The sequence below is a fragment of the Petaurus breviceps genome, unplaced genomic scaffold (genome assembly GCF_028583685.1).
Source record: "Petaurus breviceps papuanus isolate PSGF00001 unplaced genomic scaffold, PetGlider_PUasm1.0 90847, whole genome shotgun sequence".
Taxonomy (NCBI): domain Eukaryota; kingdom Metazoa; phylum Chordata; class Mammalia; order Diprotodontia; family Petauridae; genus Petaurus; species Petaurus breviceps.
Window position 1 is genome coordinate 11,416,580 of NW_027187360.1, and position 17,726 is coordinate 11,434,305.

The 17,726-nt window shown below is 37.3% G+C and overlaps 2 protein-coding genes across 2 annotated transcripts in view; one reads left to right on the forward strand and one right to left on the reverse strand.

Annotated features, from left to right (window-relative positions):
* AURKA (aurora kinase A) overlaps positions 1-7,409 on the reverse strand; it is a 20,480-nt gene extending 13,071 nt beyond the window's left edge. Inside the window, 4 exon segments of the mRNA XM_069072450.1 lie at position 1; positions 4-76; positions 1,644-1,693; positions 7,150-7,409. The exon segment at position 1 is cut by the window's left edge and continues 149 nt beyond it. Of these exon segments, the coding sequence (XP_068928551.1) occupies position 1; positions 4-76; positions 1,644-1,688 (119 nt within the window). The 5' untranslated portion in view covers positions 1,689-1,693; positions 7,150-7,409.
* Positions 7,410-7,641: 232 nt separating this feature from the next.
* CSTF1 (cleavage stimulation factor subunit 1) lies at positions 7,642-17,013 on the forward strand. Its single transcript, XM_069072449.1, has 6 exons — positions 7,642-7,785; positions 10,348-10,545; positions 11,179-11,456; positions 11,798-11,995; positions 12,905-13,295; positions 14,946-17,013. Exons 2-6 carry the CDS (start codon positions 10,377-10,379, stop codon positions 15,203-15,205), a joined length of 1,296 nt encoding a protein of 431 aa, XP_068928550.1. The 5' UTR covers positions 7,642-7,785; positions 10,348-10,376; the 3' UTR covers positions 15,206-17,013.
* Positions 17,014-17,726: the final 713 nt, after the last annotated feature.

Here is a 17,726-nt window from a genome sequence, read left to right on the forward strand (position 1 = left end):
TTGCAGGTAACCGATTCTGAGAAGAAATCTGCTGAGTCACAGGCACACGTTTTGGACCTTCCCCAAGTGGAGTCGTCTTAAATGTAAAGAAAGAAAGAAAAGAAAAAAGTTTAAAATTATGGCACTTGACAATGAGACATTTCAGGATTTTAAAAATATTTGCAAAGATTTCTGCTTTCCTGTATGTAGAATGATAGACTTTTACTAATTATTTTGTCAGGACAGGTAGGACTATTACATTTTAAGATGTTTTATGATTTGTTTTAAGAGGAAAAAGATGTTACAAATCCTTAGTTTTCCTTTAGCTGATAGGAAGTATATTTAAAAACTGTGCTTCATCAGAAAACTAATGTTCTAATTCCATGATGTTAAAATGATGCTTCAAGTTTTCTCCAATTTATCCAGAAAAATAAATGATGAGGAGTAAAACTTCCTTTGGAAATCTGATAGTGACTATCATCCTTTTTACCCAGCCAATCATGGAATAGTTAAAAAAATAAAATAAAAAATTGCCCTATGAGTTAGGAGACCTGTGTTCTGGTCCCAGTTCTGCTACCAATTAATTAACTAGTTTCATAATCCTGGACAAGTCACTTCCAGCTTAAAAATTTTATGATTCCAATTCCCCTGGGAGAAATTCAATTTTGTATATTATGAAGAGCATCTATTCCTGTCTTGATTTCAAGGATAAACTACATACACACACATAATAAAAAGGAAAAAATAAGTGTTTATCTTTTAAAATGCAGACCAAGATTAATTTTTCTTTTACTTGTTTTAAAAAATTCTCCACGCATTACTTTTCCTTCTTCCATTAATGTAGTTTGCTCATAAGAGTTTGTGCAGGGTACTTCCTCTAGTCAACATGTAAATAGCATATTCCACAGAAAATGGACTTATTTTGGGAACTCCTTGGGTCTCTCGAATTTATTCATATTATTTCCATAAACACAGTAGATGAAAACAATCAAAATATTACTTAAAAAAAAAACAAACCTGTGGGGCAGCTAAGTGGCACAGTGAATAGAGCACTGGCCCTGGAGCCAGGAGGACCCTAGTCCAAATCCAGCCTCAGACATTTAACACACACACACACACACACACACGCCGTGTGACCTTGGGCAAGTCACTTCACCCCAATTGCCCTACCTTCCCCTCTCCAAAAAAAAGCAAAAAAAAAAAAATCTAGGTGGGGTGAGACAACGGGCAGAGGTTACAACTCAAGTTATTCTTGAGAAGCTACTATTTTACCCTAGGTCACATTCCCCTCCATTCTGTTGACTTGAGCAAGCAATAACAAAGAAAACCACTTCAGGTGTGGCTAGGTGGCGCAGTGAATAGAGCACTGGCCCTGGAGTCAGGAGGACTTGAGTTCAAATCTGAGCTCAGACACTTAACACTTACTAGCCATGTGACCCTGGGCAAGTCACTTAACCCCAAATGCCCTCCAAAAAGCAAAAACAACAACAACAACAACAACAACAAAAACCCAAACCACTTTTGACTTTAAAGGAGCCTGGAGATAGTTCAGTTAAAATGGACTTAATAAGATTTCAAAATATAATCACTACTATGTATCATTTTGTGACTTGTGGTTTTATAATTGCTACTGGGAAAGTTTTGATATTCTAATAATGTTTTACCTTGTTGCTAGGTCCTGAAACATTGTTTTCTTTAGATTTGTCCATGTTGCCTGGAGGAAAAAAAGTTTCTTAGTTTAACGCTTAGTACATACTATGCCTTACAAACCCAGCTCTGGATGACAGCACATATACTTACATTTATGTTTTTTATATATCTCCTTCATGAGGGAATACTGAGTAAAATTATTTCCAAAGGAGATGAAAAGTACACTGGTAAAGTTAATTTTTTTAACTTCATAATAAAAGTTGATTTTTATAGCACATTGGCAGATTTTAAATTTACAATGCAACTTTAAAAAAGATGTGATCAAAACTAGTCTCCAGAGTGCCGCTCAATTTTCCCACTGATATGTCTTGTGTGGAGGCAATTATATTTAAAACATATTCAAGTTGTAATTGATGAAGAAAAATTTCCTTCTGTACTATGTTCTAATGATTCCTTCAGGTATCTTAATGTTTATAAAGTACATTTTCACTCACCCATGCCCCAGTGCATTTACTTAGCACAAGGTTATCATTTCTATTAACTTGTACAGCTTCAACTTTTTTTACTTTTCATTCTTACTTCACTCAAGGATTATAGAATTTATAGAGTTCAATAAGATCTTAGAGGTCATCTAGAATAATCCCTTTGTTTTATAGATAAGGAAACTGGCTACTACTCTTCCAGTAACACAATAAATGGAAAGGAAGCTGATATATGCTAAGTATAACTCTAGTGTGTAGGCATGAGGAATTAGGACTTATGCATGAAAGTCAGCATATAATTAAATACCTATCATTATACAGACAATAAAAGCTATAGGAATTAACTATTCAAAACTAGATGATTCTTCCATGGGGAATATGGAAAAGACTCTCACAGTATAAGAAGGCATAGATGGGGCTACAATCTGCATGGATAAAGGTAATAATAACATCAAGGAGATCTACCAGAATAAGTGAGGCTTCAGCCAAATAGAAACATCCAGCGGGGCGGCTAGGTGGCACAGTGAATAGAGCACCAGCCCTGAAGTCAGGAGTTCAAATCCAGCCTCAGACACTTAACACACTTACTTTGGGCAAGTCACTTAACCCCAACTGCCCTCCAAAAAAAAAAAAAAGACAAAGAAAAAAATAGTTTAAAAAAAACCATCCAGCAAACAATTTAGAGATATAAAGTTGGAACTAAAAAGAATGCAAAAGAAAACTGATCAGAGGAAGAAAAACTTGGCTAGTAGTGTTAGAGGGTACAGGAAGAAAATTTCCAAGGAGAGGAATGAGAAGTCCTAGCAAATGTTGTACAAAGGATAGATTAAGATTCTAAGAAAAGGACATGGTAAATGGAGACCTCTAAGAATATAGTATCAGTATAGTGATAAGAACCCTTTTAGAGGGTTAAGGAATAGGTGATGAAGTAAAGGTATCAGATTTAAACAATTAATTGTCAACAAAGCAGTGAAAGGAAGGTGGAAGTTAAGATGGTAGATGGTATGATGTGGTCAAGTAAAGATTTAAGAGATCTGGGAGTTCTCTTTCAAGTAAATAATTATTCTAGTTTTTCATCTTGGTGTGAAGATAACTCTAAGTAATCCAAAACTATGACAGGTCCTCTGCAACAGACTATGTACCCATTATCCAAGGTCTAGACTAAATCCAGAGTCTTATCTTAAGACAATGGAGAAAGAACAAAGAGGGAGTTTAACTGATCAGTACATAGTAACTGTACAAAGCAGTTTTTGTTCCCAGTTCAAGTGGGGAGTCCATATAGGCTATATTAGCTAAACATACCATACAATTTAAAGTACATACATGTAAACAGCAATCATTTTCAGTCATGTTTATGAATTTTTTTTATTACTTAAAGGGTTTACTATATAAAAATTCACTGTTTTCAGAACTACTAAATGGCATTATATTTTTAAGGACCATTGCTTAAAATATATAATGATACAAGTATACAAAATGCTAGGTCATACCCATGACCCATGCACCCAGTACCATGTATATCTGACATTTTGTCACAGGTAACAGTCACCCTTTGACATGACCTTATGGTCCTCTCATTTGTCAAGGAGTTTATATTTCCTAACGGTACTAAACTGAAAGGTGATTCTATATTAACACTAATTTTACATTACTTTGGTACTTTGCAGCAAAGAGAAATTCAAATATTATCTTTACATTGAGAACCTATTTAGTATGTATTTAGAACAAATACTTGCTCACTTACAAATTACTGGATTTAGGAAACCAGAGCTCTTTTTATCAATTTCCAATGGGTGGAAGAGCTAAAGCTGAACTTAAAAAAATATTTGCACATATAGTTCGATTTGCTCCTCATATCAATTTTTTCAGATAGGCATTACAAATATTATCCCCATTTTACAAAAGCGGAAACTGAAACTCAGAGAAGCTAAAGAACTTTCTCCAGGTCACATAAGGATAGGCTAAAGCATGAAGCAAATTGCAAGTGCAGTGCTCCTTCCACTGTCACTCCTACTTTCTTATCAATTTCTTATTTCTCTGAGAGACCTACTGACCACAAGATGGATGTCTTTTATCAAGTATTGAATTATGTTTTTCTAAAATGAGCAACTTAAATGAGGCAGAGGAGAGAAATCTTGGAGGTAGAATAGAAAGAAAATAAATTTTTGTTAATCAAAACAAAATTTAAAAAAGAGAAAAGTAACTTAGGCACAATATACATTAGCAAAAAAAAAATTTAAAACCTGGAGTTAAAAAATTAGCTTTCAGATTCAGTGAAGTCAGAAAAGACCTAGTTTCAAACACACCTTATGACACCAGCTGTGAGATCATGGAAGATGCTACAAATTCTGCTAATCACAAGGGATACAAAGAATGATACAGCACCTACTCCCAAGGAGCTTATATACTAGGAGGAAGACAAGTTCGTGATGGAGTTAAATACAAATATATAAAGGGAATGCAAAGTAGCTAAATGTGATGTAGTTTAGGAGAGAAGGCACTTGACATTAGGTAGTGAGAATAAGGAGAGGCTTTATGTAGAAGATGGTGATTGAACTGCATCTTGAAAGAAAAGAGGTGAAAAGGGAGTAAATTCCTGGTTATAGAGGCTGTCAATATAAAGGTCAGGGATGGAGCCAAGATTAGGATTTCTTAGCGTGACAGAGACAGATTTGGTTGGATCCCAGAGTAGGTATGGAGACTAACTTCAAATGAGACTAGAAAGATAACCTGCCTATTACTTGACTTATAACTGTTTGTGAAAGTAGAGCTCTGCTTCCAGGGTGGGGGGTACATTGTCTGTGCTTCAGGGATTTTGTGCAGCTTTTTTCAGAGATACTTCTAGTGACCTATGTTTTCATAATGATCTGCGACAACTCTGAAGGATTTATGATGAAAAATGCTATAACCATCCCCAGAGAAAGAACTGATGGCATCTGAATACAGATTGAAGCATGCTTTTTTTTACTTTATTTTTCTTGAGGATTTTTTTTTGTCCATGTTCTCTTTCACAACATGACTATTATGGATATATTTTACATGACTACACATGTATAACCTATATCAAATTGCTTGCCTTCTCCATGGGGGAGGGTTAGGAGCAAGTGAGAGAATTTGGAACTCAAAGTTTTAAAAACAAATGTTAAAAACTGCTTTTACATGTAACTGGGGAAAAATAAAATATTAAATAAATAGAAAAAGAAAAAAACCTGGCTCCTGTTTGGGGCCTGGTTATAAAAGACCTTAAAAGTGAAACAATTTATATTTACTCCTAGAAATCCAAAAGAGAGCTATTGGAGTTAATTGTGTAGGAGTTACATGACTTGCAGATTTGCACTTAAGAAAAGTTACTTTAGCAGGGGTGAGGAAGATTGACTGGAGGGGGAAGGTATTTGAGGAAGACCAAACAGGAGGCCCTTGGAGCACCTAGGTGTTGAAGTGGGGTCAGAAAGACATCACCCTGAATTCAAATCTGGCCTCAGACAAAATTACTAGCTGTGTGACCCTGGACAAATCACTTAACTGTTTGCTTCAGTTTCCTCATCTGTAAAATGAGCTAGAGAAGGAAATGGCAAACTACTCTGGTAATTCTGCCAAGAAATTCCCAAATGGGGTCACATAGAGTTGGACAGGAATGAAAGCACTCAACAATTAGGAAGTCATTACAATTACTAGGTGAGAGCTAATGAGGGCCTCAACTAACCTAGTAGTGGGTTTGGTAGAGTACAGACCAGATGGACGAAAGAGATGTTAACAAAGAAGAAAATGGCAATATGTGACAACTGATTGGACAGTGGAGACATGGAAAATGGTAACTAGACAGCAACAAGGTTACAAAAGTGGGAAACTGGAAAATGGAGGTGCTTACTTTAATGAAGTGCTGTTTTATCCACTTTAAATGCAAAGTGCTTTGCAAATCTTAAAAGCACTAACTATAAATGTCAACCATTTATTATTACTGAGAGTCATAAAGAAAAAAAAGATTATTTATATTGTCTTCAAAGACATCCTCTATTTGAGTATGCTGCCATTCCCTCACAATCTCTCCAAAGTAGCTCTGAGAAGCAAATCTTAGAATCATAGGACCTTAGAGGACGAGTTAGACCTCTTCATTTTAAAGATAAAGCAACTGAGGCACAGAACGTTTCAAGGGACTTGCCTCATGGTCATAGTAAATGGCAGTGGCAATATTCAAACCAAAGTTTCCAGTTCCCCAGTACCCTATCTATAACATGCATTCTGCCTTCGAATCAGAAAATGCAAATAAAGCAAATTTCTGATTAGCTTTAAATGTCTGCAAATATGTGGAATTAATAAAAGGGCACCTACCAAAAGGTTGTAACCTATAAAGGTAGGATCCTAAAATTATCTTTCAATGCTCACCTGATCCCTTTTTCCTAATGCAACATCCAAGACAAGGCCTTGCACAATAAACGTTAATTGAATTAAGTGGGAAAAAAAAGTCATCAACTGATGGGCAAGGTCAGTAAAAAGGGAAAAAAAAACGTATAGCAAAGCCAGGGAACTCAAACTTCTATTCAACTTCCGGTTTATTTTACATAAATTTCCACAAATCTTTATCTACTATCTTTCTATGGTCCTTGCATACCTTGTCTCATCCCACCCTAATAAAGTCCTGGAAAGCAAAAGATTTTGTTTTACCCCGTTTTCCCCATCATTCTGGGTGCTCATCTTGGGTGTTTAATAAATATTAAGAAGTGTTGAACAGAATTCCATCACCACCAACCCTCCCCCCCTCCCGCCCACACACACAATACACCCCCTACCCTTCTCCGTCATCATAAGCTAGACCTTAGAAGACTCATGGCCTTAAACCCCTAAGAAAAACAGTCCCCTAGGCCCGTGAGGCCTCCGCTGTTGAATTCGGCCTTTCCTTTCTCAGAGGCTCCGGTTCTCTCTCCCAAATCCACGCCGCCCCCAAACACAGCACTTGTCTTCTATGCACCCCCAGTCCCCTCAAAGACACCGCTTCTCCTACTTTTCCCCCGGAAAGATTAAATCCCTGGAAGCCACAAACCTCCTTCCCGCCTGAAGTCCGCTCCGCTCAGACTGCTGGAAAAGAGAAATAAGACAACTCCTACCGTTTGAATTCAAATAGTCCCTCTTTTAAATGCACATTTACGTCCCATGCCAGATGAGTGTTGATTGGACGCGGCCCCGGAAGCGTCTCCGTCCTATTGGCCACGGGCTGGTCCACCTCAAATAAACGTCCGAGACGCCGCGCAAGCGTATAATAAATAGTAGGGTTCCTTGGTACAATAAATGACCTAACTTAATATACTGTGATTCTGGATTTCCCGTAAGTCTCCAACATTGCGACTGCTAATGAAAGCTAAATGGGTAAATATTTACTCCTGAACGTCCCCACGGTTGCTTTAGGGATGAACCCGGAGCAATATACAAGAACACGAATTTACTCCGCCCAATACTGACATGCCAGAAACAAAAATGGCAGCCGAGGCGGAGGAAATTAAAGGGGCGGGGTCCGGAATCGCTTTGTCCAATTGATATCGAGGCGCACGAGCTCCGGACTGCACGCATGCGCCGTGGGGGTTGTGCTAGGAGGCTCGCTTAAGCCTTTTGCCACCATTTTACAAGCTCAGGTTTTGTTGCTGCGGGAGCCTGCGGCCCCTGAACTGGTTCCAGAGACAAGGTACGGGCACCGAGCGTCACAGCCTTTGGGACCCAGGGGCTTGTGGGGGCCAGTTCGCTGGCGGGAGGGTCTGGAGTCGTACGCGCGCTACTTGGGAGTAGATCTGAGGGGGCGTGCCAGGCCAGGTGTGTGAGAGGGTCCGGGCCGAGGCCTGAGCCCTGGGAGGCCGAAGCCGGGCCCCCCTTGTCTTGGTCAGGAGCAGAGACACGTTAGGGGGTCCAGGAGCGGAAAGGTCGGGCCTGCTGCGGGTTTGGCGAGGTTAGGGAGGTAGCTGCCCCCAGACCCTGCATGGCCGAGCCTTCCCGCCTCATCCGCCTTCTCAAACAAATACCACCTGTCCGAGCCCTAATCTGTTCCCGGGTCTCCTGCCCACCCCAACTGACGGAGGTACCCCAAGAGGGACCCTCGAGGTACTTACCTTTGGTGCCCCGGCCCGTGCCCCGGGAAGTAGTTTAGCCAACGGGAGCCACATGACTGTTTCAGTACTCTAATTGAGGTCCGCTCTCGCCGATCGCCACCCCCACCGCGCCTGGACGACCTCGTGGTGTCCTGGACTTGGGGTCAGGAAGCCTAGGTGGGCATTGTGAGTTCCGTTCCTTGCGGCCTGTGAGACCTCAGTCTTTCTGAGACCTCCACTCCTTGCGGCTCTCTCTGGGCCAGTCAGCTTGACATGTCTATTACCGTGTTTCCCCAATAATAAGACACTGTCTTATTAATTTTTTTTAGACAGAAAAACACCAGAGGGCTTATTTTAATGAACATTGACAGCAAATTTAATAAACAGGTAAATGTGAACAAAAAAATGTACCTTTATTCAATAATGAATTCAGTAAAGAACAGGATGACGCGCTCACTGCTGCAGCTCTGATTGGATGTAGCTCGGAGCTCTGCGTGTGAAACGCGGGGGGGGGGGGGGGTCGGTGCATACAGAGGGTACCCTAATGTAGCGTGTAGCGCAGGGGATCACCTTCACTACAGTAGCAATCTCAATAGGGCTTATTTTCGGGGGAGGGCTTATTTTAGAGGAATCTTACACAGTAAGGGGAGGGCTTATTTTCAGGATAGGTCTTATTATCGGGGAAACACGGTAAGTGCCAATTCTGTGCTGAGTATACAGACACAAAAGCCCCTGCCATCCAGGAACTTACTGTAGTTTATATCCTCTTAGTTTGTGACTGGAACCTGTAAGGAGCATGATTTCCCATGGCTTTAGACACCCCCATCCAAGGGAGCCAATGATGCTGACCCAGAAAAGGACTACGTGTCCTTGTTTGCAAAATGAAGCCTATGATTCCTCAAAATGATGGTTTTTTAAATGGGTAAAATAAGATTATAAAGAAAAATAGCCATATTGTGATGCATGCCTTTCCTAATTCAGCTTTCTCGTTGGAGTCATTTTTTTCCCCAGTCCTGTCCAACCCCATTTGAAGTTTTCTTGGCAAATATACAGGAGTGATTTGCCATATCCTTCTCCAGCTCATTTTACAGATGAGGAAACCAAAGCAAACAGTGTTAAGTGACTTGCCCAGGGTCACAAAGCTAGTAAGTGTCTAAGACCAGATTTGAACTCATGAAGTTGAGTCTTGACTTCAGGTTGGAGATTCTATTCCAGGGCACCACTTAGCTGCCCCAACTCAGTTTAGCACAGGACAAAGGATTGGAGATTTGAAGTTAAGACCTGAGGTCAAATCCCTATTCTGCCCACTCTCTGTCACCTCTGGACTTTGGACAAGTCACTTAATCTCTCCATAGCCTCCATTATGACTATGATCCTTCCAGCCATAATTCTCTAATCTGAAAGATTTTTAGATCCTGGTCTTCTAATTTTTCCTCTCCCCAAATATACCAACTGAGGGTTGCCAAAATCAAAACCCCTAAACCAGCCATAATTTTTTCTTTAGTAAGAAGCAATGGACAAAGTCATTCAAATATCAATCATAAATCAGCTTAGTGTCCCTCTTCATAAATTAAAACCCAAATCAAATCATTCTTCCTGTCTTGTTCCATCATCTAGAAATCTTTTCCCATTTTCCTCCTTCCTTCTATGATCGTATGTCATCTTTTTTTCCCCCTTTCTCAGGTATCTCCTACTTCAGGCCACCTTCACATGTTTTGTTTTGTTTTTTTACTTCCCTTTAGCACTACCTGAACCTGACCAAAACTCCCAATTTTTCTTGCATAACTATATCAAGGGTTCTTAATCTTATTTTCTGTCATAGACCCTTTTAGCAATCTAGTAAAGCCTATAGACTCTTCAAAATAATGTTTTTAAATGGATAAAAAAAGATTACAAAGAAAGACAGTTATATTGAAATGTGGTTATGAGGTTTTGTTTTTTTTTTAAGTTAAGGACCCCCGATCTATAGGTGTATATTATTACATCCAAGCTATAACTGTGTATTATTACGTTGAGATGAGTTTAATGCCCAGTATTACAGCAGTTACCCTTACTTAAGTGGTATGTGGGCTAGACAATATAGAGAACCATACTAAGTGTGTGAAACAAAGAAAGACCATATATATCATTGTTCTGTTTCAGTTTCTGATTCTCTTCATTTGCAGGTGAAAGGAGGTGATTATTTTTCACCAAAATGTACAGGACAAAAGTGAGCTTAAAAGATCGCCAGCAGCTCTATAAATTGATCATCAGCCAACTGCTCTATGATGGCTATATCAACATTGCTAATGGTCTCATCAATGAAATCAAGCCTCAGTCTGTGTGTGCACCCTCTGAACAGCTCCTCCATCTCATCAAACTAGGTATCTTGCAATTTGGAGCATGGATTTTTAGATTCACCTTTAAATGTAGATTTATTGCTCTAGCTTGTAACAGGTGTAAGAGAATAGCACTTTTCCTGAGAAATATTCTAGGAACTGAGTTCCTGTAGCTTTTATAAAATTTGTTTTGATGGTGATCATTGTAACTGACTCCCAAAGGAGGGGCAGAAGAAAACAGGCTGGAAAAAAGCAAAGCACTTCTCAAGAGTATTACCATCGTGGTAGCTGACATTATTTTGAGCTCTAAGTATTAAATTGAGTATATTCTTAGGAAATTGTTATAAATTTAAATGGTCAGCATTCTTTCTGAAAGTTGTTTGCATTTCCTCCAAAAAACTTCCAAAATGTCAATGTTAGATGGCAATAAATATGATTTAATAACAAAACATCTCCTACCTACTGTTACCGGGTATCAGCACCAAGAATATCAGAGAAGAGTTCTAGAGAAGGAAGAAATAATTTCAGTACAGGTGTGTTATTCTCCTTTTTGGATTTCTCTTTATCCTTATTCCCTTGGGTTGTCAGCCAATAGTCCTTTTTATTCCTGCAGTTTGGGAGCCCAAAACTTTAGGGTTTTGAAATACATATTCTTTTGCCCTCATTTTTCTCTTTCAGGAATGGAAAATGATGATAGTGCTGTTCAGTATGCAATTGGACGCTCAGATACAGTTGCTCCTGGCACAGGAATTGACCTGGAATTTGATGCAGATGTTCAGACTATGTCTCCAGAGGCTTCAGAATATGAAACTTGCTATGTCACATCTCATAAAGGACCATGCCGTGTGGCTACTTACAGTAGAGATGGGCAGTTAATAGCTACTGGATCTGCTGATGCTTCAATAAAGATATTGGATACAGAACGAATGTTAGCAAAAAGTGCAATGCCAATAGAGGTATGGTTATAATATTTTTACCAGATTGGGAGCCATAATTTAAGGCAGATTTGAACTAATGGTTTTTATTTTTTGGATAGAACTTGTGACTTCATTTATATAGGGAACTCCTAGTAAGGAAATTCCCTCTATTGAAATAGACTGACACCTCTGTTGCTACTGAGATTAATTGGCTTGAACCCAGACTATTAAGGCTGGTAATAATAAGCCAATGCTAACCAGGTGTCACACTGCCTCAGTTATGTTTTAAGATTGTATAATCTGTTTTATATATGTCTATGTATGTATGCACATACACTCTGCTTTTCTGGATATAATTTTTTTTTCCCCTTTGCCTCTAGGTCATGATGAATGAGACTGCCCAGCAGAATATGGAAAATCATCCTGTTATCAGAACTCTATATGATCATGTGGATGAAGTTACATGTCTAGCTTTCCACCCAACGGAGCAAATTCTAGCATCAGGTTCAAGGGACTATACTCTTAAGTTGTTTGATTATTCCAAACCATCTGCCAAAAGAGCCTTCAAATATATTCAGGTTGAAAAATGTTTGATACTTGTTTTTGGTGCATATATTTAAATATTAAGTACACTGATGATAAGGCATCCTTTTTTTCCCTCAAGTGATTAGGTAATTGAGTGCCATCCATAGTACCTAGCCTAATAACCCAGGTTCAGTAAAATATGACAGATTTATTTGCATTTCACTTTCCTGGGTACTGCTGAGAGCCATCATTAGTAACTAGCCTTAGGAAATAAAAAAAGGTTGGATCATTGGTATGGTCTTTTAAAAATATTATTTCTACCATCACCATCCCAATCCACTTTCCACATGCTATAAATTTAACCATGAACTAGGTTCCTAGCTACAAAAAGACTAGAAAATTGGTTCATTTGAAACCATCAAGCTCTTTTTGAAAAGCAGCATCATTTCATGCCTAATCTGGAAACTGTAGTTATGTGGGGTTAATAATAACATAATATTCACTGATGCTTTTCAAAGTGACCAGCAGTCCTTCATTTAAATTTTGGGGAGTTCTGGGACCAGCTAAGGAAACAAATAGGTTTGGATTATTTGCTTAGAGTTGGAAGGGACCTACAACATTACGTAGCCAGATTCCATTATTTTATGATTAAGGAAACGAGTCCAGAGGTGAAATAACTTTCCAAAGATCACGCTAACAAGTGACAGAGTCAAGATTTGAAGCCTATTCTAAAGACTCCAAATCTAAAACCCTTTCCATTTCCGTAATATTTGAGTACTTTGTGCCAAAGATAACTTCTTGATATGATAATCCAATTATACTCAGTTGGATAGTCCTTGAACTAAATCAGTAGTGCCTGGGAAAAATTGTTTAACGATTTCCATTCAAACAGCAACATTTCCCATAATTAACATGTGTTTATCTGCCACCTAGTCACATGAGTTTAATGTTCTCTTTAATAGGAAGCTGAAATGTTACGTTCAATCTCATTTCATCCTTCTGGAGACTTCATACTTGTTGGAACCCAACATCCAACCCTTCGACTTTATGATATCAATACATTTCAATGTTTTGTGTCTTGCAACCCTCAAGATCAGCACACTGATGCAATATGTTCAGTTAATTATAATCCTAGTGCCAACATGTATGTGACTGGTAGCAAGGATGGCTGCATCAAATTATGGGATGGTGTCTCAAATCGTTCTATTACTACTTTTGAGAAGGCACATGATGGTGCTGAAGTCTGCTCTGCAATTTTTTCCAAAAATTCGAAATATATTCTCTCAAGTGGAAAGGACTCCGTAGCTAAACTGTGGGAGATTTCAACAGGACGAACATTAGTCAGATATACAGGTATGTGAAAATAGTATGTGATATCACTGCCTTACATTTGTCTTGTATTTTAAATGTTTCAAAATGCCTTCATGTTTATTATTTTGCTTAAGTCACACAGCAATCCCTGAGTTGCCTGATAAAAGTATTATACCCATTTTTTTTTTCAATTTTTTAACAGTGATTAAAAAATTAATTTGCATTGATACCCATTTTATAAGTGAGGAAACAGATGAAGTGATTTGCCTAAAGCCAAACAACTAGTGCATAGCAAAACTGTACTGGGGCACACGACCCATTAATGCCATTGATTACATATAGGATCACCTACCAGCTCTTATGAAGATCCAAGACAATTTCAAAGGACCATGATGAAAAAAGCTGTCCGCCTCCAGATTGAGAACTGATGATTTCTGAGTGCAGACTAAAATTTTTTTCCCCAGCATGGTTAATATGGAAATATGTATTATATATGACTTCACATTTACATTGATGTCATATTGCTTGCCTATTTAATGGGTAGGGGAAGGGTGAGAGGGAAGGAGAGAATTTGGAACTCAAAAGCCTAAAAAATGAATCTTTAAAAAAAGATTACATATAGGATCATAGTTCTAGAGCTTAAAGGTTCACCTGAGAGACCATTTAGTCCAGTCTCCTCATTTTTACAGGTAAGAAAACAGATTCAAAAGTGGTTATGACTTGCCCAAAATCAAGAATGTACTGCCAAAACAGAAAGAGGATTTGAACCCAGATCCTTTTGATTCCAGAACTAATGCTCTTTCCATTGTGCTATATTATTGGAGTTGAATTCTACCCAGTGTAAGATGACTTCACTCATTTTAAAAGCTTTGCAGTACCCTGATTCCTTCCCCTAAAACTTACCGAGTAATCAGAAAAAGCCAGAAAGTACATGAAGTTTTGAAATAGGACCTTAAATTTACTGAAAACTTTACTTTTACCCAATAAGACATGAGTAGCCATTAAAAATGGCAGACACAAGTAACAAAGTAATTAGAAGAATGATTTTAGTCTTGAATCAGAAAATAACCAATATAAGAAATAGTCGAAACAATTATCTAACATCTTTTTCAAATAATACTATAAATAATATTTCAGTGTTTAATTCTGCTTATTTTCTAATAAAATGCATGCAGAGTCCTGCCCTATGTCTGCATAGGACTCTTAGTTGTTGGTAATCAAGTATTCTATGAGCTTCATCTTAAAGATGAGGTTGGACCATATAATCTCTAAAATCCCTTCCATTTTCAAAGTACTAAAACCAATTTATTTGGGTATTCGTTCATGAGTTTTTTGAGCCAGCAGGGTGCAGTATTCCTTAAATTGGCTGGGTTGTTTTTTTTTTTAAATATACTTCAGTACTACACATTCTGGTTATGTATATTTGCTGTAATTCTTAGTTGTAGATATCATTAAAACAAAAAACTTTTTTTTCAGTGGATAGTTTTTTGTTGCTGTAATTGAAACATCTTTTGTCCCATCAAAATATTTAAAGTAGCCACTTGAAATTGGAAGAGCTTGTTAACTTCAATTTAGAATCTTGAGGTGATGAGCTTTTTTGGAATTAAAGTGCTATAGCACTTTGATCATGTGCAAACTCATTTTGTGCAACTTAACATATCTTCAAAAGCTTAACAGTCTAATATTTTACAGGTGCTGGCTTGAGTGGACGACAAGTACATCGAACTCAAGCAGTCTTTAACCATACAGAAGATTATGTATTGCTTCCTGATGAAAGGACAATTAGTCTTTGCTGCTGGGACTCACGAACAGCTGAACGAAGAAATCTACTTTCTCTGGGGCACAATAATATTGTTCGTTGTATAGTACACTCTCCCACCAACCCTGGCTTCATGACTTGCAGTGATGACTTCAGGGCTCGCTTTTGGTATCGGAGATCAACCACAGATTAGAGATTCTTTCTTTGAATATTATTTTCTCTCCTACTCCCCAATCTGCCCTGTTACTTTATATAGTATATATATAAAAAAACTTTTTAAAGTATTTCTTAATTCATTGTACCATCTTATGGCAATCGTGGTGCCAACACTAGAGCCTTCCTGAATTAATACAGAATTCTTTTTTTACCTTGATTTAGAATCATGGTGGGAAAAGTTGGAAATGCAGATAAATGCAATTGTTCCACATTCACTGATTATTACAGTGTGATCATCATTTAAGTATGGTACTTACCATTTGCTCACAGTAGTTAATCCTTTTTGTAAGGAAAGATTTTTACGTTTTTTCTAATTGAGTCATCAGGAATTTCCTTTTGTCTTATTTGTCATCTAATGCACTGTTATCCTCTTACATTGAATTACTTTAGGAAAAATGACTTTGATAGCTGCATTTGGTGCATTGGTGGTCCTGCATTTCTGAGAACAAATAATTGTGCCATATTTAAGACCTCTTTTAAAAATAGCAATTCTACCTAAAAAATATTATTCCAGTAATAAAACTCAGATCTGCAATACCTAAGTATTACATTTTTTACTTCATTACAGCTAATTTTTACCTAAGATAGATTTTAATAATGCTATCCATGTGATCCTTTTATCTTTTGTTTTTGTTTCTCTCTGTTTTTACTATGATATGACAGTGGACTACAATTTGAGAAGTCAGCATGTTATTTAATATCTGGAATGTTGTAAAAATTAGACATAGAAGATTATATTAATCTCTGTAAATTACAAACATTGATTGGTCTTCCTCATGAAAATTTTCAATGATATTTTTCAGTAATTTTTAGCATGAATCTTAACTATTTTCATCATTGGGGAACATAGTACCTACCTCCTGTCTTTAAAGATTTGTGCAGTTAACTAAGAGTTCTGTTTTTCTTAAAACCTTTTGAAGACAATTTCCACTGATTTAGTTAACTCTATCAAGAGCAAGGAATAATCTTGTGCTTCTCACTCTTTTGTCTTCCAGGTAATTGCTACAGTTTGGTTGTCCCAAAGATTAAATGATAGTAAACCAAAGTGGGGACACAGGAAAGTGCTTTTGACAAAAAAAGTATTTTATAAATACAGGCAAACTTAACCTTATAGGAATTATAACTTGAGAACAAAGTCTCTACATATATAACATGTTATTATAGTTTTCCACTTAAAATTCAGCTTTGTATTATAGTATTTCTAGACCACTAATGTGCTCATTTAAGAATCATTTCAGACATTAGTGGCTTGGAGTTATTTTTAAAGCATTTGTAATAGAGGATTGCCATGAAATCACAGAGGTCTTGGTTTTGGATTGGAGTAGGGTTCCCAAAGACTACACATTAAGAAGCCACCTTCTGTTCTCAAGTTTGATAACTCGAGGTTTTGTTTTGAATCTTGGTGTGTAAATATGTAAATTAACTATATGATCTATAGATGTTCTGAAGAATTTGAAACAAATACATTGTAAAAAATTAGAATACAGAATTTCTGAATTTTTCAAATTTTGCTTCAAAAGGTGACTTTGAGGAGAGGATGTAATATTTCTTCATTCTTGCACTCTTAGGGCATAAATACTTGAACTGGATGATCACATTGAACATCTAACAAGTTTCTTTGAATTTTCAGGTTCATACATTATATATGTTCTTGAATTAAAATGATTCGTATGTCTGCACTTTTTGAAGCTTTATATGCTTTGTCAAATCTGATCACAATATATTTTTAAATATGCAGATTGACTAAAGTGTTTTTAAATATACTAATATTTTGAAATCCCACAAGTACCAGAAGTATTGTATGGCATGCATCATCATGACAATCCACCTAATATGAGCATTCAACTCTATGCAAGTTATTACTATGTCATAATTACTTTTTTTTAGAATATGAAGAGTAAGTTTTGTGTGATTCTATTTTGAACTCAGTCACTTGAAGGAATTATTTAAATGTTTATATATTTCAGCATCAGGATGAATTTATTGCTGATGCTCTTCCTATTCCCTTGGTGTCTGTTCCAAACCCAGGCCTTCTCTGTACTTGACATTCAGTTGGCCAGTGTTGTAGAATCTAGATTTCTTTGGTACTTTCACTCCTTTTAGATATGTATTATTAGGACCAATATCTCTGTGTGTCAAATTTTCTTAAGAAGTGCAGAGGAGACTTGCCCCAAACATGGACTTTTTTACTATAACATTTGGGTTGGGAGTATAGAGAACTGAATGAACCAGGGATGTTACATCGAAAAGTTACATAATATCTTCATGTCTCAGTTTCTTTCTATAAAATGAAGACTGTTGCCAAATGATTCCTATGGTCTTTTTCAGCTGTAATATGTATACACTGAATCATACTGGGAAGATCTGTTGTTAGCTAAGCCCTTCCATACTTTAGATGATTTTTTGGTTACTATAACCAAAATAACTCATTCATGAGTGACTAGCCTTTTGGCAATGAATCTTTTAGGTTAACTAGACTGGTTATGTTGCCCATGGCT

Bases quoted from the DNA above. Each gene is read 5' to 3' on its own strand.
- CSTF1 (XM_069072449.1), top strand. From the start codon at position 10,377: ATGTACAGGACAAAAGTGAGCTTAAAAGATCGCCAGCAGCTCTATAAA. The intron at 11,996-12,904 runs GTTGAAAAATGT...TCTCTTTAATAG, and splicing joins GAGCCTTCAAATATATTCAG to GAAGCTGAAATGTTACGTTC. The intron at 13,296-14,945 runs GTATGTGAAAAT...AATATTTTACAG, and splicing joins AACATTAGTCAGATATACAG to GTGCTGGCTTGAGTGGACGA.